This window comes from Scyliorhinus torazame, chromosome 29, assembly GCF_047496885.1.
Source record: "Scyliorhinus torazame isolate Kashiwa2021f chromosome 29, sScyTor2.1, whole genome shotgun sequence".
NCBI classification, from domain to species: domain Eukaryota; kingdom Metazoa; phylum Chordata; class Chondrichthyes; order Carcharhiniformes; family Scyliorhinidae; genus Scyliorhinus; species Scyliorhinus torazame.
This window is the reverse complement of record NC_092735.1, coordinates 19,119,988-19,142,958: the sequence shown is the minus strand read 5'-3', so window position 1 is coordinate 19,142,958 and position 22,971 is coordinate 19,119,988. Positions and strand designations below refer to the sequence as shown.

The 22,971-nt window shown below is 48.2% G+C and overlaps 1 protein-coding gene across 1 annotated transcript in view; it reads right to left on the bottom strand.

Annotated features, from left to right (window-relative positions):
• The window catches only part of eif3s6ip (eukaryotic translation initiation factor 3, subunit 6 interacting protein), a 51,889-nt gene extending 30,444 nt beyond the window's left edge, over window positions 1–21,445 (bottom strand). Inside the window, exons 1-4 of the mRNA XM_072492137.1 lie at window positions 21,300–21,445; window positions 9,695–9,737; window positions 8,818–9,028; window positions 5,207–5,286 (exon numbers count right to left, since the gene is read on the bottom strand). Coding sequence (XP_072348238.1) covers window positions 5,207–5,286; window positions 8,818–9,028; window positions 9,695–9,737; window positions 21,300–21,332 — 367 coding nt within the window. The 5' untranslated portion in view covers window positions 21,333–21,445. The remainder of the gene's footprint in view (window positions 1–5,206; window positions 5,287–8,817; window positions 9,029–9,694; window positions 9,738–21,299) is intronic.
• Window positions 21,446–22,971: the final 1,526 nt, after the last annotated feature.

Below are 22,971 nucleotides of genomic sequence, written 5' to 3'. Positions count from 1 at the left end.
AATGCTGAAAATCGTAACAAGGCTAAGGAATTTGAAAGTTCCACAAGTTTCAGGTTTGGGGATGATAATACTCTGAAGTCGCTGAAAAGAGTGGTGATCCCTTGCAATATTGCCGGAGTGAATCATTTCATTAGCACGGATGTTGTATCAAGTGAGATACCTTTGCTTCTGAGCAGACCATCGATGAAGAAAGCACACGTGAAACTGGATATGGAACAGGATAAGGCAACAGTTTTTGGAAAGACGGTGGACTTACAATTTACACAGTCGGGACACTATTGTATTCCATTACTGACAAATAATTTTTCAAGTAGAGTGGTTAAGGGTGTGTTAATGGCAGTTGAAAATGGGACTTTAGCTGATAAAAAGCTTGTGGTATTAAAACTGCATAGGCAATTTGCACATCCGTCTCCTCAGAGGCTGAAAAATTTATTAAAGGATGCAGGGGTAAGGGATGACGACTATACTAAACTGATAGAACAGGTTAGTGACTGCTGTGAAGTTTGTAGGAAGTACAGAAGGACACCAGCACGACCGATAGTAACCCTACCTTTGGCCAGGGATTTTAACGACATTGTGGCCATGGACCTTAAGATCTGGGATAAAGCAAATAATATATTTATTTTGCATTTTGTAGATTTAGCAACCAGATTTAGTCAATCAACGATTGTACGAAGTAAAGAAAAGAGTAATTCTGGATCAAATCGTGAAAACATGGATAGGGACAGGAATGGGTCCACCGGCAAAATTCCTTACGGACAATGGGGAGAATTTGCTAATGATGAGTTTAGGGATATGTGTGAAAACATGAATATCAGAGTTATGAATACGGCTGCAGAAAGCCCATTTAGTAATGGTGTCTGTGAAATAAATCATGCTGTCATCGATGACATGCTTTGGAAAATTTTGGCAGATCAACCAAATTGCAGGCTAAATTCAGCTTTAGCATGGGCAGTACATGCAAATAATTCATTGCAGATGGTTGGGGGCTATAGTCCTTATCAATTAGTGTTTGGTAGAAATTCTAAAATTCCGTCCATTTTGGATGACCAGCCACCAGCTTGGGAAGGGACTACAATTAGCTCTGGTTTTGCTGAACATTTAAATGCATTACAAAGCAGTAGAAAAGCTTTTTTGGAAGCAGAAGTCTCTGAAAGAATTCGCAGAGCTTTAAGACATAACGTACGGCCATCAGATACCATTTTTCAGCAAGGAGGCATGGTATACTATAAGAGAGACAATTTTAATGAATGGAAAGGCCCAGGGACGATCATAGGCATAGATGGCAAAACAATTATTTTGCAACATGGTAATCAAACTGTTAGGGTCCATTCATCAAGGACAATGGGTACAGATTATAAATTTTCAGATTGAGACAGAGCAGACAGACATGACGAGGAACCAGAGTCATCTGGTACGCATGTGTTACAGAACTATGAGGACCAATTAATTGATATAGACAGGGTTTCTGTGGAGGAACACAACACTTATGAATTAGAACAGGCCATTTTTCTGAAAGAGCAACTGCTCTTTGGTACAAAAGTGACATACTTGCCTGAAGGGTCTAGTCAATGGAAGGATGCAACTGTTATTAGTAGAGCAGGGAAGGCCACTGGAAAGTATAAACATTGGTTGAATGTACAGCATTTAGGGGAAGGAGTCAAGACAATGGATTAGGAAAACGAAGTTCAAAATTGGAGGGCACAGAAACGCAGTGCCTGTTCAGATAGTACATCGGATAGTGAACAGGCCCGCAGGAAAAGGTCGGGAAATATTGAAAGGACATCCCACAGCAGAAGGGAAAGATCAAGCAGTAGCAGTACAGAACGAGATACCAGGCGGGAGAGGGGACGTAGTTTGTCAAGATCTCGGAACATGAGTAAGACTACGAATACTAATAGGAGTAGAAGCCCACATGCACGTGAGATTTTGGTGGCTTCAAATAAATTAGATGAAAAAGTTATTAAAGAAGCTAAACAGCAAGAATTGCATAGTTGGAGTGAATTTGGGGTATACACGGAAGTACCGGATAGGGGACAAAGAGCTCTATCCCACAGATGGATTTGCACGGAAAAGGTTCTTCCGGATGGAACTTATAAGGCAAAGGCCAGGCTCGTGGCAAGGGGATTTGAAGAAAACTTAGAAGATCAGGATTTAAGGGTAGATTCACCTACAGAAGCAGGAAAGGTTATTTTAAAGATCTTCTTGGCTCTATTAGCCACAAAGGCATGGGAATGCAAATCTATAGATATAAAAGCTGCCTTTTTGCAGGGGCATCAGCTCCAGAGAGACATTTTTCTCCGTCCTCCTAAAGAAGCAGCTAACACAGAAGGGTTACTCTGGAAGTTGAACAAATGTGTATATGGATTAAATGATGCATCTAGAGTCTGGTATTTTTCGGTAAGTTCAGTTTTGTTAAAGTTAGGCTGTTGCCAGTTGAAAGCAGATCCTGCAATGTTTTACTGGCACTATAAAGGAAATCTTTCTGGCATTTTTATGATGCATGTCAATGATTTTTTGTGGGGTGGGACTAGTGATTTTGAAGCTATTGTAATCTCTGGTTTGAGGAAAGAATTCAGGGTTGGAAGTCAGGCTTCCGGTGCATTTAAATATATTGGACAGACTAAGTTAGGGGCAACTTTACGTCAGCAATCTTACTTGGAAAGCATCACCCCAATAGCAATTAGTCGTGGCCGAGTTTCACAAAAAGACGCAATGGTTTCAAAGATAAAAAAAGAGCAACTGCAAAGTTTAATTGGGCAACTGAACTGGTTAGGTAAACAGACTAGACCGGACGTGAGTTTTGATGTCTTAGAGTTGAGTACAAAAATGAATGATCCCAAAGTGGAAGACATAATAAGAGCAAATAAAGCGTTGGCCAAACTAAAAATGCAGGAGTGTGTTTTGAAGTTCCCGGTTTTAGGTGACCTTAAGCACTTGAACCCATAGTTTATAGTGATGCGTCCTACGCAAATTTATGTGATGGGGTTTCAAGCGCAGGAGGTTTTATAATTTTCCTTTTGGGGAACAATGGTAAATCTTGCCCACTTGTGTGGGAAACAAAGAAAATAAGGAGAGTGGTAAAAAGCAGTGTTATTGAGTTTCTTGAAATTTTGTTTTCACCTAATTATTTTTTTTCTCCAAGGAAGGGGAGACTGTTAAGTAATGGGTCAAGAGACATTGCAATTAGTTGTCTCATTTATGTTAACATAGAACATAGAAAATCCAGCACAGAACAGGCCCTTCGGCCCATGATGTTGTGCCGAACCTTTGTCCTAGATTAATCATAGATTATCATTGAATTTACAGTGCAGAAGGAGGCCATTCGGCCCTTTGAGTCTGCACCGGCTCTTGGAAAGAGCACCATACCCAAACTCAACACCTCCACCCAACACCAAGGGCAATTTGGACATTAAGGGCAATTTATCATTGGCCAATTCACCTAACCCGCACATCTTTGGACTGTGGGAGGAAACCGGAGCACCCGGAGGAAACCCACGCAGACACGGGGAGGACGTGCAGACTCCGCACAGACAATGACCCAAGCCGGAATCGAACCTGGGACCATGGAGCTGTGAAGCAATTGCGCTATCCACAATGCTACCGTGCTGCCCTTAAGAACAAATAAATCTACACTATATCATTTTACCGTCATCCATGTACCTATCCAATAGCTGCTTGAAGGTCCCTAATGTTTCCGACTCAACTACTTCCACAGGCAGTGCATTCCATGCCCCCACTACTCTCTGGGTAAAGAACCTACCTCTGATATCCCTCCTATATCTTCCACCTTTCACCTTAAATTTATGTCCCCTTGTAATGGTGTGTTCCACCCGGGGAAAAAGTCTCTGACTGTCTACTCTATCTATTCCCCTGATCATCTTATAAACCTCTATCAAGTCGCCCCTCATCCTTCTCCGCTCTAATGAGAAAAGGCCTAGCACCCTCAACCTTTCCTCGTAAGACCTACTCTCCATTCCAGGCAACATCCTGGTAAATCTTCTTTGCACCTTTTCCAGAGCTTCCACATCCTTCCTAAAATGAGGCGACCAGAACTGTACACAGTACTCCAAATGTGGCCTTACCAAAGTTTTGTACAGCTGCATCATCACCTCACGGCTCTTAAATTCAATCCCTCTGTTAATGAACGCGAGCACACCATAGGCCTTCTTCACAGCTCTATCCACTTGAGTGGCAACTTTCAAAGATGTATGAACATAGACCCCAAGATCTCTCTGCTCCTCCACATTGCCAAGAACTCTACCGTTAACCCTATATTCCGCATTCATATTTGTCCTTCCAAAATGGACAACCTCACACTTTTCAGGGTTAAACTCCATCTGCCACTTCTCAGCCCAGCTCTGCATCCTATCTATGTCTCTTTGCAGCCGACAACAGCCCTCCTTACTACTAAGGAGTATCCATTAATTGACACTGATATGTAAAGGGGCTTCAGGTGGCCTCTGGCAGGTGATGTGTTGTTAAGAGTTTTGTGCAGAGGCTGTGGAAGTGAAATAAATGGTGTTTGGTGAAAAGGAACAAGAACTTTAGACTCTTCATTTCACAGCAACTAAAACGTCTAACAAGACCTTTGTTCACTTCAGGCCAAAGCAGCCCAAAAAATAAAGGAACTGGATCACTTTAGCAATGGCCGGATGCGCATATAGATCAGGCAATGGTTGCTGTCCCTTTAAATTGGTTATTGCTGCACCCGTTACATTCTTGAATAATACAGGGCACAACTTGTTAAATGTAGACCTCAATCTTCCTAAGGTCTGATGACGATCTTGTTTCAGCGTGGGCTATATGTGTGGAAGTAAGATGCCCTTAAGGATAAAGATAGCATATTTTGTGATGGGAGATTTAAACAGAATTAATTCTTTGTTGCAGACTTACGTTAATCCTACATTAATTGTATATTAACTATATTCAATTATGGTCCTCCAGGGATTCACTTCTGCTCTTAAGTCGATGGGAACAGACCGAAACTGAAGTCGGCATGGTCCAGAAACGCATGCTTGTAACATTTCTTACTGTAAATAAAGTGTGTAAAGATTAAGTTCCAGTTCTATCCTTCACTGCTTGACTTTCTGGTATTGAACCGCCTGTTCTACTGCTGGGAGATAACTTTGGCAAGGCACCAGTCCATGAGCCAGTACATTAACAAACAACATCATTTTGTGCAAGGTGAAAATGAGAGCCGTACCATTTCGACAGATGGATGCAATAGCTTCTGCCTCGGGCCATGGAGAGTTTTTGAAGAATCTTTCTGTCAGTTTGTTCCAGCTGAGGAAACAGGAGAATTAAAAGATGCTGCTCAAAATTTCAGAAATTGTTCACATTGCAACTGGATAATATTTACACCGTAGACATGCTTTGCTGACCAGTTTTGTACTGTTGAGTTTAATCAATTTCTTTTTTTAACAAGTTAAATATGCTTCTGAAGCTATGCTTCAGTGGAATATGAAACATCGTATTAGCTACCTCAGGAAGGCAGACCGCATTGTCAGAGACCCCTCCCACCCAGGCTTTGCCCTCTTCCAGACCCTTCCATCAGGCAGAAGATACAGAAGTCTGAAGACCCGCACATCCAGACATAGGAACAGCTTCTTCCCCACAGCTACTAGACTCCTCAACGACTCCCCCTCGGACTGATCTGTTCCCTGTAAGAACACTATTCACGATGCCCTATGCTGCTTTTGTTCATGTATTTGCTTTGGTTGGCCCCTTGTTCCGCACTGTAACCAATCACTGTTTGTCGATGTAACATTTGTCAATGTACTCTGTTGATTATTCTTTTGGCTACTGTGTACGCTCCCTTGGCCGCAGAAAAATACTTTTCATTGTACTTCGGCACATGGGACAATAAATCAAATCAAATCAATAATGGGTGCCTTAGTGACGGACTTCCCAATCCCTATCAATAGTCACCAACAATTCAAAGTGAAAATTCAGGGGTAAATTCAGGCAGGGCACAAGGCCGGGTTGAGGGAGGGGCACAAGGACAATGGTTTTTGGGAGAGGGGGGGGGATGCAAAGCCAGTGGTGGTGGGCACCCAAGGCCAGTTGTAGTGGGTGGAATGCATGAAAGGTCAGTTGTGAGGAGTGTGGGGGGAGGGAGGGTTGATGGTGGTGCACAAGGCCCGAGGTGGTGTGGGGACTCCAAGGTCGGCAGCATGAGGAAGAGGGAATGAGGGCGAGGTTGGATGCGCTGCAACAAAGTTTATGTGAGCAAGCAAGCACAGAAGAGGAAGTATTTGGCAAACCAAGTTAAAGTGGAACTGACAAAATCAAATTGATATACACCAAATTTACTTTATTAATGACGTCAAGTGAGGATCTTACGGGACGTTGTGGCGAACCAAAGGTCTATTGAGAGAGGGAAAGTTAAAGTAATGAAAATTGGTGAAGAAAAATATTCCAGAAACTAATGGGACTAAAAGCTGACAAATCAGCCATGGCTTTTAAAAGAGACGGCGGCAGAGATAGCAAATGTATTCGTTTGGATCTTCAGAATTTCCCACATCCTAAAATGGCCCCTGTGGATTTGAAGGTAGCAAGCATTACCCTATCACTCAAGTAAAGAGGGAGGGACACACACAGCGAACTATGGGCCAGCCATTCTGACATCAGCAATAAGGAAAATGCCAGACTCTATTATTAAGGCCATGGCAACAGAGCACTTAGAAATCACTATATGATTAGACAGAGCAAATACAGTTTTAGTAAAGTGAAACCTTGTTTGACAAATCTGTTAAGAGTTTTTTGAGAATGTAACCAGCAGGATAGATTTTTTTTTCTTTTTAAAAATAAATTTAGAGTACCCAATTGATTTTTCTTCCCAATTAAGGGGCAATTTAGCGTGGCCAACCCACCCGCCCTGCACATCTTTGGGTTGTGGGGGTGAGACCCACGCAGACACGGGGAGAATGTGCAAACGCCACATGGACAGTGACCCGGGCCCTCGGCGCCATAAGGCAGCAGTGCTAACTACTGCGCCACCGTGCCGCCCAACCAGCGGGATAGATGAAGAGGAAACCAATAGATGCAGTATATTTGGATTTTAAGAAGGCATTCAAGAGGCTGCCAAGAAGTTGATACACACGATGAGGGCTCATGAGATTTGTGGTAATACATTTGTTTGAATTGAGGATTGATTAATGGACAGAAAACAAAGAATAAAATTAAATGAGTCATTTGCGGAATGGCAGGGTGCAACTAGTGAGGTACCACAAAGATTAATGGTCCTGTTGCACCTATTTAGGACCTATAACAGTGACTTTGATGAGGGGACCAAGTGTAATGTGTCCACGTTTTTTGACGATACAAAGCTAGGTGGGAAAGTGATCGTTCAGGAGGACGCAAAGGGATAGCGACTGGCTAAGTGGTTGGGCAAGAAGATGGACTTCTTTGGTAGGAAGAATGGAAAATCAGAATTTTGTTTTGAAAGGAGACTAGGAAATGTTGGCAAAAAGAGAGATTTGGGCATCCTTGTACAAATATAGAAAATAGGAGCAGGAGGCCATTCGGCCCTTCGAGCCTGCTCCGCCATTCATTAACATGGCTGATCATCCAACTCAAAAGCCTAAGCCCGTTTCTCCCCCACCCACCCCCATATCCTTTGATCCCCTTCACCCTAGGTGCAATATCTAACTGCTTCTTGAAAACATACAATGTTTTGGCCTCAACTACTTTCTGTGGTAATGAATTCCACAGGCTCACCACTCTATGTGAAGAGATTTCTCCTTGTCTCTGTCCTAAATGGCCTACCCCGTATCCTCAGACTGTGATCCCTGGTTCTGGACACACCCACCATCGGGAACATCCTTCCTGCATCCACCCTGTCCAGTCCTGTTAGAATTTTATAGGTTTCTAGGAGATCCCCCCTCAGTCTTCTGAACTCCAGCGAATACAATCCTAACCGAATTCAATCTCTCCTCATACGTCAGTCCCGCCATTCCCAGGAAGTGTGCAGGTATAGCAATTTGAAACAAATTTCTTTTTGCAAGGGAGTTGGCATACAAGCATCAGGAAGTCCCACTGCAACGAAATAGGGCTTTGGGAGACTGAAGTGTGTATGGTTTTAAGAAATGGAGGGACTGCAACACAGGTTAACTAGATTGGTTTTATTCCTTCATGGGAGGTGGGCACCACTGGTATTTATTGCCCTTCAACTGAGTAGGCCATTTCGGAGGTCATTACTACGGATCTGGGGGTCACAGACCGGGTAAGGACGGCACATTTCCTTTTCCAAATGACATTAGTGAACCCAATGGGCTTGCATGACAATCGATGATGGTTTCATGGTCATCGTCAGGCTTTTAATTCAACATTTTAAAAAAATGATGGAATTCAAATTTCGCCATCTGCCGTGGCGGGATTCAACCCTGACCCGCGCATTACCCCGGGTCTCTGGGTGACAGGTATAGTAACAATACCACTAGGCCACCCCATAAATTCATTAATTCCTGGGATGAGGAGAGGCTGTGAGGAGAGCCCAAGCAGAATGGGGCTTTCCCCTCTGGAATATAGAACAGGAGATCATCGACATGCATAAAATTCTTAGAGGGCCTCACAAGGTAGATACTGAGAGAGACATGGTGATATGGCAGGCAAGCAGGCTCGAGGATTCATATGGCTTAGCCCTGTTCCAATTTCTTACGCATTCATGTTCTCCCCCTGCAAAAGCATGGATCAAATGTAACAAAAAAGGCAGAAACAAAAAAAACTGGCCTTTTAACAAGATATAGCCCAGCGCGAAAGCAGTTTGACAAGCATTGTATGTGCTGTTCAATTCTATATATTTACCATCAGTACCTGTTTTCATATATATCCTGAATTTCATACAGCTTCTGTTCAATCATATCGCTGGACACACGGTTAGACTGCAACTCGTAGACCTTCTGGTCCATGAGGTCAGTGACGGTTTTATGGAAGTATTGGATGAAATTCTTGATTACTTCCGGGATCACGTGGTAGGTCTGCTGTTCGTACTGCCGCTCGTAAGCCAGGTCCTGTTTGGGGTCACCTGAGAACATAGGAGAGACTTTTACAATACTTGCACCCCCTTCCCAATATTCTTCCCCTCCTCTCCCGCCCCACATGGTGTTGGATATGCTGAGGACAATTCGTAATTCGCCTAAATGAGCATTTTTAAATTGACAGCACGTTTCAGATGATTTGCAATAACGGATCACGGGTAAGGAACATGGCCGAGTTCTCCTTTCTGCAGCTTTGGTACTGAACCTAACTGTTTTTATTTCAGATCTCTAGCACCTGGAGCATTTTGCTTTTATTCACCAGGCCCACCTGGCTTTGTACAATACCAGGTGACGTGCTCATTTACTGAGCCAGATATGCCTTCAAAATAGGCCCAAGTCACAGGCCATTTAGAGCGTGGAGATCCCACAACCAGCTAGGGCTCCTGGGGAAGGTATATGCACATCAGGCCTGGCTGTTAAAATCAGATGGAACTCCACCACGCCCCCGTCTGCGCTGCCCACTTTGGGGATTCCCACACAGGGCAATTGGGGCCTATTGAGTGACTGATTGACTCTCTGGAAGAGAGGATCAGCTCCTCTCTACAGTCCGAGGCAATAATCATGCAGCCTAGACGCTCACACATCTTGACATGTCGACAATTTCCAAAGCAAACGTACCAAATTTTAAAAAAGAATTAAAAGCAAAGATTTACCGGTATGAAGGTCATAGTCGGCATTGTAGGCATATGGATCGTACTGTGAAAGAGAAAGAAAACTTAGCATTAACGGGGGAACAAGACAAGATTTACGAACAAGTGGGGAAATTACAACAGGCGCAGGTATTTCCAGCTCTTTTCACACGGTGTAATGAAAGGGTTTTGACCGTTCAGTTTGGAGTTTTCAGTATAATTAAGATCTAGGTGTACCAGAGAGCAGGGGAAAAAACATGTCATGCTTTTCTGATAGATTCATCCATACTCCCTTGGGATTATTCCTTGCTGTAACGGGTTCCACATTCCCAGCACTATCTGGGTAAAGCAGTCTCTCCTTATTGGACTTATTTGTGATGTGGAGATGCCGGCGTTGGACTGGGGTGAGCACAGTAAGAAGTCTTACAACACCAGGTTAAAGTCCAACAGGTTTGTTTCGAATCACTAGCTTTCGGAGCGCTGCTCCTTCCTCAGGTTTACTGGATATAATGATGGTAGAGAGGGCGAGAGAGAGGGAGGAAAAGCGGCGAGAGAGAGCACGCGAGGTTCCTTTCCCATCCGAGGTCTAATCTCTTCCAGCAAGTTCTCTCAGAAAGCATCACGCAGGATCCAATCACTAACCGTTGTCAGCAGAACACTGTCCCTAGCCAACCCACTGGTTGCCAATAAACCAATCGGAATGACTCCCTACACAACCAGTTCCGAAGATCCAACTGGTGCCGAAGAGTCTGGTTTCCCATCTCCCAAAACAAAACCTGGGAACACAGTGTCCTGACAAGCAGGTTGTTTCAACTTTGAGTCTTCTGCTTAAAGGCACGTCCCTAATATAGATCCACAGACAAAGCAATATAATAAAAGAATTGTGGAACAAAGGAAATAAACAGGTTACACTCTGCTTGGCTATTGAGCCTTTATTTTAACCTAATGCACTTCCCATAATTATTTACTTTTGGGATATGTCTTGCCCTATGTCCCTGGAAAATCCTGGCTCGATTTTAACGATGAGGAGGCCCAGCTTGGCAGTGACAGTTTTGCTGGTGAGCGTGCTACACCTCGGTGGTACTGTCGGCATGAAGATGATGGCTGCCACTGTGATTGATGTTCTGGACGATGGGCTCAGCTCCGAGGTGCAGGATTTTGGAGCTCACTTTGAGGAACTGAGAAATATCGTTGAAAGATCAGTGGAAGCGGAGAAGAGAATCCCGTTATTTGTTAGAGTAATCTCCTTGGTGAGGGCTTGCCTTTGGTCCTTGGAAATCCTGTTCCATGGTGGGTTCCTTGATGTCTGGACACCGGGACGACGGCCTGACGGAGGTAAATATGCTTCGTTCGATGGAACTTTAAGGGATCCTGAGGGTTTCTCGACGATCCTGTCATGGCCTGGGACTTTCCCAGCACCACGGATGGTATTATCCCACAGCTCATCAATAAACTTGGGCTTTGTTCCCTTGTGATTATGCTGCTGATTTCATGTTATTGTCTTTTATTCCTGACAAGGGTGTATGATTGAGCAGAGGCAAGGGTTGTCTGTTATCCTGTTTTGGCTAAAGATACGGAGTCAGTAATGTGTCAGGTGGATTGTGCAGTCTTGTCCTTTTCTATGTGCTGTAATCCTTGTACTTAAAAAGAGGGAGTGCATTTTAGACACCCCTTATCTCATTTGTACAAAAGATGAGTGGAGCGATGGCTGGGTGGTGGGGGGGGATGGTTGGCGTGGTGGTGGGTGGTAAGGTTTGGCAAGTCCTCCGCTCGGATTGAGGAAGGCCCCCAGTTAGTGCTATCTAGACCGGGTTTTTAATTTGTATTTTTGAGTCTTGAGAATCTGTGCTTATCTCTTACGAAAGCCCCGACAGATCATGTGGCCTGGAGAGGATTGGGTTCCTTGTGACTCTTCCTTGTGGTTGGCTTCTCTGGCGATACTGGAATAGTGGGGGTGGGGGGGGGGGGGGGGGGAAATGTGTGGTGGTGTGCGCCTGGATGTGGTTGGTTAATCCTTGCTTGATTTGTTGTGAGTGAGAGTCTGTATACTGTGGATCTGCATTGTTGGAGCCCTTCCTCGGTCTGAGGGTAGGTTGGTGGGAGAGTTTGGCGCCCTCCTCCAAGTTGTCTTATACGGTGGCTTGCTGAGTGCCCTCCTCGTTGTCGTTGGGTCTGCCATGGAGAGGACGTGTTTTAGTTTCTGTTGAAGCAGCGCTGCTTTGTCCCCTAGTATCCTCCTTGTAATGGCACACACAGTGCTGGTCTGTGACTGACGGTCTTTTATTAATCCGAGCATTCCAGCGTTCCTCCCTTCTGGGGGTTCTCCTTATCTGGGTAGACAAGCGTGGTGTTGCAGGTCCCGATTTGGTCAACTGGGTTACGGGGCAGGTGGGAGAATCAGCCTCCTCTCAGGACGCACAATTTTTTTTGAACATTTTTATTCTCATTTTCAATTATACATAATAAAACGTTGCACCCAATATTTATTTTGAGTAGTTCTTTTTTGCAGTTCTTATGTACATACAATTGTTCTTGATGTTTCCTCTCCCTCCCTTCCTCTCTCGCTGCCACCCCCTCCCTGATATCCCCCTCTTTCGTTCTGGGTGTTCTGTCCCCTAGCTCCTATTCTCCCCCTTTCCCCTCCCCCTTCCCTTGTTTTCAGTTGCCGGCCTTGTGCGTTTCTCCCTGTAGTTCCCCTGAGTTTCCTCCTCTCTTCCTCCCCCCATCCCTTAGTGTTGTGTATCTCTGTCTGCTCTCTCCCGTCTCTCGCTTTTTCCCGAGCCGCTGTTGGCCTCGAACAGGTCTTGGAACAGACCGACGAACTGCCCCCATGCTTTGAGGAAGCCTTCTTCCGACCCTCGGATGGTGTACTTCATCTTCTCCAAATGAAGACATTTCCACCAGGTCTGCCAGCCAGTATGCAGCTTCTGTCTCCAGTTCATCTCCATATTTTCGTCTGGCTTCGTCCAGTGGTAGTCTCGCCCTGTCCAGTAGCTGCCCGTAGATTTTCCCGCAGTTTCCTCCTTCCTTACTGTCCGTGTTTATCAGGTCCTCCAATAATGTGGTTCCCAATGCCCTGGGGTAACTGCTGTGTCCTCCCGGGGAAAGCGCTTTATCTGGAGGTGCCTATGTTCCTGTCCTGTCGGTAGTTCCAGGTCCTCCGTCAATTCGCTCAGTGTGGCTAGTCTCTCCCCCATGTAAAGTCCCTAACTGTTAGCGCCCCCCCCCCAATCCTGTCTCCATTTTTTGAAAGTGGTGTCGAGCATGGCCGGCACTGATAACAAATGTTATGAATAAAGTATATTTTTGTAAATAAAATCTGAAGGGGGCGGAATAGAGAAAGAAAGCCACCAGGGGAGAACAAAATGTCTATATGTTAACTACAGTCCAGATGTTAACTACATTCTAGACATTAGATAGTCCTGATATCAACTAATCTCGATATTAACTAGTCTTGATATTAGATACAGTCTAGACATTAGATAGTCTAGACATTAACTTGTCTAAACAGTGGATATGGGCTACATATTAACTGCAGCCTAGACATTAGATACAGCCTCGACATTAAATACAATATTTTACTTTAAAATAAATATGCAAATAATGGGAATTTAAGGCAAAGAAAGGGGGGGGGGCGGGGAAATGGTTTTGAAGAAAGTAGAACATTCTGAACCTTCGCTATAACTCAACACTGACAGGATATAAACAAGTGGAGATGTTCAGAGATGATGCTTAAAAAGATGATATTTAATGATCTGCAGAGTTTTGGATTTATGGTGGGCGGTATTTGGGATTTATGATGGGCCGAGTTTGGGGTTTATGGGCAGAGTTTGGGGTTTATGATGGGCAGAGTTTGGGGTTTATGATGGGCAGAGTATGGGGTTTATGATGGGCAATGTTTGGGGTTTATGGGCAGAGTTTGGGGTCTATGGACAGAACTTGGGGCTTCTGGTGGGCAGTTTGGGGTTGATGGGCAGAGTTTGGGGTTTTGGGGCAGAGTTTGGGGTTTTGGGGCAGAGTTTGGGGTTTATGGGCAGAGTTTGGGGTTTATGGGCAGAGTTTGGGGTTTATGGGCAGAGTTTGGGGGTTACGGGCAGAGTTTGGGGGTTACGGGCAGAGTTTGGGGGTTACGGGCAGAGTTTGGGGGTTACGGGCAGAGTTTGGGGGTTACGGGCAGAGTTTGGGGGTTACGGGCAGAGTTTGGGGGTTACGGGCAGAGTTTGGGGGTTACGGGCAGAGTTTGGGGTTTACGGGCAGAGTTTGGGGTTATGGGCAGAGTTTGGGGTTATGGGCAGAGTTTGGGGTTATGGGCAGAGTTTGGGGTTATGGGCAGAGTTTGGGGTTAGGGGCAGAGTTTGGGGTTAGGGGCAGAGTTTGGGGTTAGGGGCAGAGTTTGGGGTTAGGGGCAGAGTTTGGGGTTAGGGGCAGAGTTTGGGGTTAGGGGCAGAGTTTGGGGTTAGGGGCAGAGTTTGGGGTTAGGGGCAGAGTTTGGGGTTAGGGGCAGAGTTTGGGGTTAGGGGCAGAGTTTGGGGTTAGGGGCAGAGTTTGGGGTTAGGGGCAGAGTTTGGGGTTAGGGGCAGAGTTTGGGGTTAGGGGCAGAGTTTGGGGTTAGGGGCAGAGTTTGGGGTTAGGGGCAGAGTTTGGGGTTGATGGGCAGAGTTTGGGGTTGATGGGCAGAGTTTGGGGTTGATGGGCAGAGTTTGGGGTTGATGGGCAGAGTTTGGGGTTGATGGGCAGAGTTTGGGGTTGATGGGCAGAGTTTGGGGTTGATGGGCAGAGTTTGGGGTTGATGGGCAGAGTTTGGGGTTGATGGGCAGAGTTTGGGGTTGATGGGCAGAGTTTGGGGTTGATGGGCAGAGTTTGGGGTTGATGGGCAGAGTTTGGGGTTGATGGGCAGAGTTTGGGGTTGATGGGCAGAGTTTGAGGTTTATGGGCAGAGTTTGGGGTTTATGGGCAGAGTTTGGGGTTTATGATGGGCAGAGTTTGGGGTTGATGGGCAGAGTTTGGGGTCGATGGGCAGAGTTTGGGGTCGATGGGCAGAGTTTGGGGTCGATGGGCAGAGTTTGGGGTCGATGGGCAGAGTTTGGGGTCGATGGGCAGAGTTTGGGGTCGATGGGCAGAGTTTGGGGTCGATGGGCAGAGTCTGGGGTCGATGGGCAGAGTCTGGGGTCGATGGGCAGAGTCTGGGGTCGATGGGCAGAGTTTGGGGTTTATGGCAGTGTTTGGGGTTTATGATGGGCAGAGTCTGGGGTTGATGGGCAGAGTTTGGGGTTGATGGCAGTGTTTGGGGTTTATGATGGGCAGAGTCTGGGGTTGATGGGCAGAGTTTGGGGTTGATGGGCAGAGTTTGGGGTCTGTGGGCAGAGTTTGGGGTCTGTGGGCAGAGTTTGGGGTCTGTGGGCAGAGTTTGGGGTTTATGGCAGTGTTTGGGGTTTATGATGGGCAGAGTTTGGGGTCTGTGGGCAGAGTTTGGGGTTGAGGGGCAGAGTTTGGGGTTGATGGGCAGAGTTTGGGGTTGATGGGCAGAGTTTGGGGTTGATGGGCAGAGTTTGGGGTTTATGGCAGTGTTTGGGGTTTATGATGGGCAGAGTTTGGGGTTGATGGGCAGAGTTTGGGGTTGATGGGCAGAGTTTGGGGTTGATGGGCAGAGTCTGGGGTTGATGGGCAGAGTCTGGGGTTATGGGCTGAGTTTGGGGTTGATGGGCAGAGTTTGGGGTTTATGGCAGAGTTTGGGGTTGATGAGCAGAGTTTGGGGTCTGTGGGCAGTGTTTGGGGTTTATGATGGGCAGAGTTTGGGGTCTGTGGGCAGAGTTTGGGGTTTATGGCAGTGTTTGGGGTTGAGGGGCAGAGTTTGGGGTTGATGGGCAGAGTTTGGGGTTGATGGGCAGAGTTTGGGGTTTATGGCAGTGTTTGGGGTTTATGATGGGCAGAGTTTGGGGTTGATGGGCAGAGTTTGGGGTTGATGGGCAGAGTTTGGGGTTGATGGGCAGAGTTTGGGGTTGATGGGCAGAGTTTGGGGTTATGGGCTGAGTTTGGGGTTGATGGGCAGAGTTTGGGGTTTATGGCAGAGTTTGGGGTTGATGGGCAGTGTTTGGGATTTATGATGGGCAGTGTTTGGGGTTAATGATGGGCAGAGTTTGGGGTTGATGGGCAGAGTTTGGGGTTTATGAGCAGTGTTTGGGGTCGATGGGCAGAGTTTGGGGTTTATGATGGGCAGAGTTTGGGGTTGATGGGCAGAGTTTGGGGTCGATGGGCAGTGTTTGGGGTTTATGATGGGCAGAGTTTGGGGTTATGGGCTGAGTTTGGGGTTATGGGCTGAGTTTGGGGTTTATGGCAGTGTTTGGGGTTTATGGCAGAGTTTGGGGTTTATGATGGGCAGAGTCTGGGGTTGATGGGCAGAGTTTGGGGTTGATGGGCAGAGTTTGGGGTTTATGGCAGAGTTTGGGGTTGATGGGCAGAGTTTGGGGTTGATGGGCAGAGTTTGGGGTTGATGGGCAGAGTTTGGGGTTGATGGGCAGAGTTTGGGGTTGATGGGCAGAGTTTGGGGTTGATGGGCAGAGTTTGGGGTTGATGGGCAGAGTTTGGGGTTGATGGGCAGAGTTTGGGGTTTATGGGCAGAGTTTGAGGTTTATGGGCAGAGTTTGAGGTTTATGGGCAGAGTTTGGGGTTTATGGGCAGAGTTTGGGGTTTATGGGCAGAGTTTGGGGTTTATGATGGGCAGAGTTTGGGGTCGATGGGCAGAGTTTGGGGTCGATGGGCAGAGTCTGGGGTCGATGGGCAGAGTCTGGGGTCGATGGGCAGAGTCTGGGGTCGATGGGCAGAGTCTGGGGTCGATGGGCAGAGTCTGGGGTCGATGGGCAGAGTCTGGGGTCGATGGGCAGAGTTTGGGGTCGATGGGCAGAGTTTGGGGTTGATGGGCAGAGTTTGGGGTTAATGGGCAGAGTTTGGGGTTGATGGGCAGAGTTTGGGGTTAATGGGCAGAGTTTGGGGTTAATGGGCAGAGTTTGGGGTTGATGGGCAGAGTTTGGGGTTGATGGGCAGAGTTTGGGGTCGATTTTCAGAGTTTGGGGTCGATGGGCAGAGTTTGGGGTTTATGGCAGTGTTTGGGGTTTATGATGGGCAGAGTCTGGGGTTGATGGGCAGAGTTTGGGGTTGATGGCAGTGTTTGGGGTTTATGATGGGCAGAGTCTGGGGTTGATGGGCAGAGTTTGGGGTTGATGGGCAGAGTTTGGGGTGATGGGCAGAGTTTGGGGTCTGTGGGCAGAGTTTGGGGTTTATGGCAGTGTTTGGGGTTTATGATGGGCAGAGTTTGGGGTCTGTGGGCAGAGTTTGGGGTTTATGGCAGTGTTTGGGGTTGAGGGGCAGAGTTTGGGGTTGATGGGCAGAGTTTGGGGTTGATGGGCAGAGTTTGGGGTTTATGATGGGCAGCGTTTGGGGTTGATGGGCAGAGTTTGGGGTTGATGGGCAGAGTTTGGGGTTGATGGGCAGAGTCTGGGGTTATGGGCTGAGTTTGGGGTTGATGGGCTGAGTTTGGGGTTTATGGCAGAGTTTGGGGTTGATGGGCAGAGTTTGGGGTCTGTGGGCAGTGTTTGGGGTTTATGATGGGCAGAGTTTGGGGTCTGTGGGCAGAGGTTGGGGTTTATGGCAGTGTTTGGGGTTGAGGGGCAGAGTTTGGGGTTGATGGGCAGAGTTTGGGGTTGATGGGCAGAGTTTGGGGTTGATGGGCAGAGTTTGGGGTTGATGGGCAGAGTTTGGGGTTTATGGCAGTGTTTGGGGTTTATGATGGGCAGAGTTTGGGGTTGATGGGCAGAGTTTGGGGTTTATGGCAGAGTTTGGGGTTGATGGGCAGTGTTTGGGATTTATGATGGGCAGTGTTTGGGGTTTATGATGGGCAGAGTTTGGGGTTGATGGGCAGAGTTTGGGGTTGATGGGCAGAGTTTGGGGTCGATGGGCAGTGTTTGGGGTTTATGGCAGAGTTTGGGGTTTATGATGGGCAGAGTTTGGGGTTATGGGCTGAGTTTGGGGTTTATGGCAGTGTTTGGGGTTTATGGCAGAGTTTGGGGTTTATGATGGGCAGAGTCTGGGGTTGATGGGCAGAGTTTGGTGTTGATGGGCAGAGTTTGGGGTTGATGGGCAGAGTTTGGGGTTTATGGCAGAGTTTGGGGTTTATGGCAGAGTTTGGGGTTGAGGGGCAGAGTTTGGGGTTGATGGGCAGAGTTTGGGGTTGATGGGCAGAGTTTGGGGTTGATGGGCAGAGTTTGGGGTTGATGGGCAGAGTTTGGGGTTGATGGGCAGAGTTTGGGGTTGATGGCAGAGTTTGGGGTTTATGGCAGAGTTTGGGGTTTATGGGCAGAGTTTGGGGTTTATGGGCAGAGTTTGGGGTTTATGGGCAGAGTTTGGGGTTTATGGGCAGAGTTTGGGGTTTATGGGCAGAGTCTGGGGTCGATGGGCAGAGTTTGGGGTTGATGGGCAGAGTTTGGGGTTTATGGGCAGAGTTTGGGGTCAATGGACAGAGTTTGGGGTTGATGGGCAGAGTTTGGGGTTAATGGGCAGAGTTTGGGGTTGATGGGCAGAGTTTGGGGTTGATGGGCAGAGTTTGGGGTTTATGATGGGCAGAGTTTGGGGTTGATGGGCAGAGTTTGGGGTTTATGATGGGCAGAGTTTGGGGTTTATGATGGGCAGAGTTTGGGGTTTATGATGGGCAGAGTTTGGGGTCGATGGGCAGAGTTTGGGGTCGATGGGCAGAGTTTGGGGTTTATGATGGGCAGAGTTTGGGGTTTATGATGGGCAGAGTTTGGGGTTTATGATGGGCAGAGTTTGGGGTTTATGGGCAGAGTTTGGGGTTGATGGGCAGAGTTTGGGGTTTATGATGGGCAGAGTTTGGGGTTTATGATGGGCAGAGTTTGGGGTTGATGGGCAGAGTTTGGGGTTGATGGGCAGAATTTGGGGTTGATGGGCAGAGTTTGGGGTTTATGATGGGCAGAGTTTGGGGTTTATGATGGGCAGAGTTTGGGGTTGATGGGCAGAGTTTGGGGTTGATGGGCAGAGTTTGGGGTTGATGGGCAGAGTTTGGGGTTGATGGGCAGAGTTTGGGGTTTATGATGGGCAGAGTTTGGGGTTTATGATGGGCAGAGTTTGGGGTTTATGGGCAGAGTTTGGGGTTGATGGGCAGAGTTTGGGGTCGATGGGCAGAGTTTGGGGTCGATGGGCAGAGTTTGGGGTTGATGGGCAGAGTTTGGGGTCGATGGGCAGTGTTTGGGGTTTATGATGGGCAGAGTTTGGGGTTAATGGGCAGAGTTTGGGGTTGATGGGCAGAGTTTGGGGTTGATGGGCAGAGTTTGGGGTTGATGGGCAGAGTTTGGGGTCGATGGGCAGAGTTTGGGGTCGATGGGCAGAGTTTGGGGTTGATGGGCAGAGTTTGGGGTTGATGGGCAGAGTTTGGGGTTGATGGGCAGAGTTTGGGGTTTATGGGCAGAGTTTGGGGTTGATGGGCAGAGTTTGGGGTTCATGGCAGTGTTTGGGGTTGATGGGCAGAGTTTGGGGTCGATGGGCAGAGTTTGGGGTCGATGGGCAGAGTTTGGGGTCGATGGGCAGAGTTTGGGGTTGATGGACCGAGTTTGGGGTTTATGGGCAGAGTTTGGGGTTTATGATGGGCAGAGTTTGGGGTCGATGGGCAGAGTTTGGGGTTTATGATGGGCAGAGTTTGGGGTTGATGGGCAGAGTTTGGGGTTGATGGGCAGAGTTTGGGGTTGATGGGCAGAGTTTGGGGTTGATGGGCAGAGTTTGGGGTTTATGATGGGCAGAGTTTGGGGTTTATGATGGGCAGAGTTTGGGGTTTATGATGGGCAGAGTTTGGGGTCGATGGGCAGAGTTTGGGGTCGATGGGCAGAGTTTGGGGTTTATGATGGGCAGAGTTTGGGGTTTATGATGGGCAGAGTTTGGGGTTTATGGGCAGAGTTTGGGGTTGATGGGCAGAGTTTGGGGTTTATGATGGGCAGAGTTTGGGGTTTATGATGGGCAGAGTTTGGGGTTGATGGGCAGAGTTTGGGGTTGATGGGCAGAATTTGGGGTTGATGGGCAGAGTTTGGGGTTTATGATGGGCAGAGTTTGGGGTTTATGATGGGCAGAGTTTGGGGTTGATGGGCAGAGTTTGGGGTTGATGGGCAGAGTTTGGGGTTGATGGGCAGAGTTTGGGGTTGATGGGCAGAGTTTGGGGTTGATGATGGGCAGAGTTTGGGGTTTATGATGGGCAGAGTTTGGGGTTTATGGGCAGAGTTTGGGGTTGATGGGCAGAGTTTGGGGTCGATGGGCAGAGTTTGGGGTCGATGGGCAGAGTTTGGGGTTGATGGGCAGAGTTTGGGGTCGATGGGCAGTGTTTGGGGTTTATGATGGGCAGAGTTTGGGGTTAATGGGCAGAGTTTGGGGTTGATGGGCAGAGTTTGGGGTTGATGGGCAGAGTTTGGGGTTGATGGGCAGAGTTTGGGGTTTATGGCAGAGTTTGGGGTTTATGGGCAGAGTTTGGGGTTGATGGGCAGAGTTTGGGGTTTATGATGGGCAGAGTTTGGGGTTTATGATGGGCAGAGTTTGGGGTTTATGGGCAGAGTTTGGGGTTGATGGGCAGAGTTTGGGGTTTATGATGGGCAGAGTTTGGGGTTTATGATGGGCAGAGTTTGGGGTCTGTGGGCAGAGGTTGGGGTTTATGGCAGTGTTTGGGGTTGAGGGGCAGAGTTTGGGGTTGATGGGCAGAGTTTGGGGTTGATGGGCAGAGTTTGGGGTTGATGGGCAGAGTTTGGGGTTGATGGGCAGAGTTTGGGGTTTATGGCAGTGTTTGGGGTTTATGATGGGCAGAGTTTGGGGTTGATGGGCAGAGTTTGGGGTTTATGATGGGCAGAGTTTGGGGTTTATGATGGGCAGAGTTTGGGGTTTATGGCAGAGTTTGGGGTTTATGGCAGAGTTTGGGGTTTATGGCAGAGTTTGGGGTTTATGATGGGCAGAGTTTGGGGTTTATGATGGGCAGAGTTTGGGGTTTATGGGCAGAGTTTGGGGTTGATGGGCAGAGTTTGGGGTTTATGATGGGCAGAGTTTGGGGTTTATGATGGGCAGAGTTTGGGGTTTATGGCAGAGTTTGGGGTTTATGGCAGAGTTTGGGGTTTATGGGCAGAGTTTGGGGTTTATGGGCAGAGTTTGGGGTTTATGGGCAGAGTTTGGGGTTTATGGGCAGAGTTTGGGGTTTATGGGCAGAGTCTGGGGTCGATGGGCAGAGTTTGGGGTTGATGGGCAGAGTTTGGGGTTTATGGGCAGAGTTTGGGGTCAATGGACAGAGTTTGGGGTTTATGGCAGAGTTTGGGGTTGATGGGCAGAGTTTGGGGTCTATGGGCAGAGTTTGGGGTTTATGATGGGCAGAGTTTGGGGTTGATGGGCAGAGTTTGGGGTCTATGGGCATTGGGGTTGATGGGCAGAGTTTGGGGTTTATGGGCAGTGTTTGGGATTTATGATGGGCAGAGTTTGGGGTTTATGGGCAGAGTTTGGGGTTTATGGGGGATTGCGGCTTATTTTAAGGGGCCGGGACCATGTGTCGGGACATCAGGAAAAACAACCGGATTCTCGGCCTGGACCCCGGCTGACTCACCTCCGCCGTATATTCCTCCGTGAAAGTCGACATCTCCCCGCTGCTCGCGGCTAATTTCAGTGGATTTTCCACACACGCGATCACCGGAAGCTGGGCTGGGTGTGTCGCCGAAAAGGTCCCCGCGTTGCTCGTGCGCCAAACAACAATTCCAGTTTGGGGTCGATGGGCAGAGTTTGGGGTCGATGGGCAGAGTTTGGGGTCGATGGGCAGAGTTTGGGGTCGATGGGCAGAGTTTGGGGTCGATGGGCAGAGTCTGGGGTCGATGGGCAGAGTCTGGGGTCGATGGGCAGAGTCTGGGGTCGATGGGCAGAGTTTGGGGTTTATGGCAGTGTTTGGGGTTTATGATGGGCAGAGTCTGGGGTTGATGGGCAGAGTTTGGGGTTGATGGCAGTGTTTGGGGTTTATGATGGGCAGAGTCTGGGGTTGATGGGCAGAGTTTGGGGTTGATGGGCAGAGTTTGGGGTTGATGGGCAGAGTTTGGGGTCTGTGGGCAGAGTTTGGGGTCTGTGGGCAGAGTTTGGGGTCTGTGGGCAGAGTTTGGGGTTTATGGCAGTGTTTGGGGTTTATGATGGGCAGAGTTTGGGGTCTGTGGGCAGAGTTTGGGGTTGAGGGGCAGAGTTTGGGGTTGATGGGCAGAGTTTGGGGTTGATGGGCAGAGTTTGGGGTTGATGGGCAGAGTTTGGGGTTTATGGCAGTGTTTGGGGTTTATGATGGGCAGAGTTTGGGGTTGATGGGCAGAGTTTGGGGTTGATGGGCAGAGTTTGGGGTTGATGGGCAGAGTCTGGGGTTGATGGGCAGAGTCTGGGGTTATGGGCTGAGTTTGGGGTTGATGGGCAGAGTTTGGAGTTTATGGCAGAGTTTGGGGTTGATGAGCAGAGTTTGGGGTCTGTGGGCAGTGTTTGGGGTTTATGATGGGCAGAGTTTGGGGTCTGTGGGCAGAGTTTGGGGTTTATGGCAGTGTTTGGGGTTGAGGGGCAGAGTTTGGGGTTGATGGGCAGAGTTTGGGGTTGATGGGCAGAGTTTGGGGTTTATGGCAGTGTTTGGGGTTTATGATGGGCAGAGTTTGGGGTTGATGGGCAGAGTTTGGGGTTGATGGGCAGAGTTTGGGGTTGATGGGCAGAGTTTGGGGTTATGGGCTGAGTTTGGGGTTGATGGGCAGAGTTTGGGGTTTATGGCAGAGTTTGGGGTTGATGGGCAGTGTTTGGGATTTATGATGGGCAGTGTTTGGGGTTAATGATGGGCAGAGTTTGGGGTTGATGGGCAGAGTTTGGGGTTTATGAGCAGTGTTTGGGGTCGATGGGCAGAGTTTGGGGTTTATGATGGGCAGAGTTTGGGGTTGATGGGCAGAGTTTGGGGTCGATGGGCAGTGTTTGGGGTTTATGATGGGCAGAGTTTGGGGTTATGGGCTGAGTTTGGGGTTATGGGCTGAGTTTGGGGTTATGGGCTGAGTTTGGGGTTTATGGCAGTGTTTGGGGTTTATGGCAGAGTTTGGGGTTTATGATGGGCAGAGTCTGGGGTTGATGGGCAGAGTTTGGGGTTGATGGGCAGAGTTTGGGGTTTATGGCAGAGTTTGGGGTTGATGGGCAGAGTTTGGGGTTGATGGGCAGAGTTTGGGGTTGATGGGCAGAGTTTGGGGTTGATGGGCAGAGTTTGGGGTTGATGGGCAGAGTTT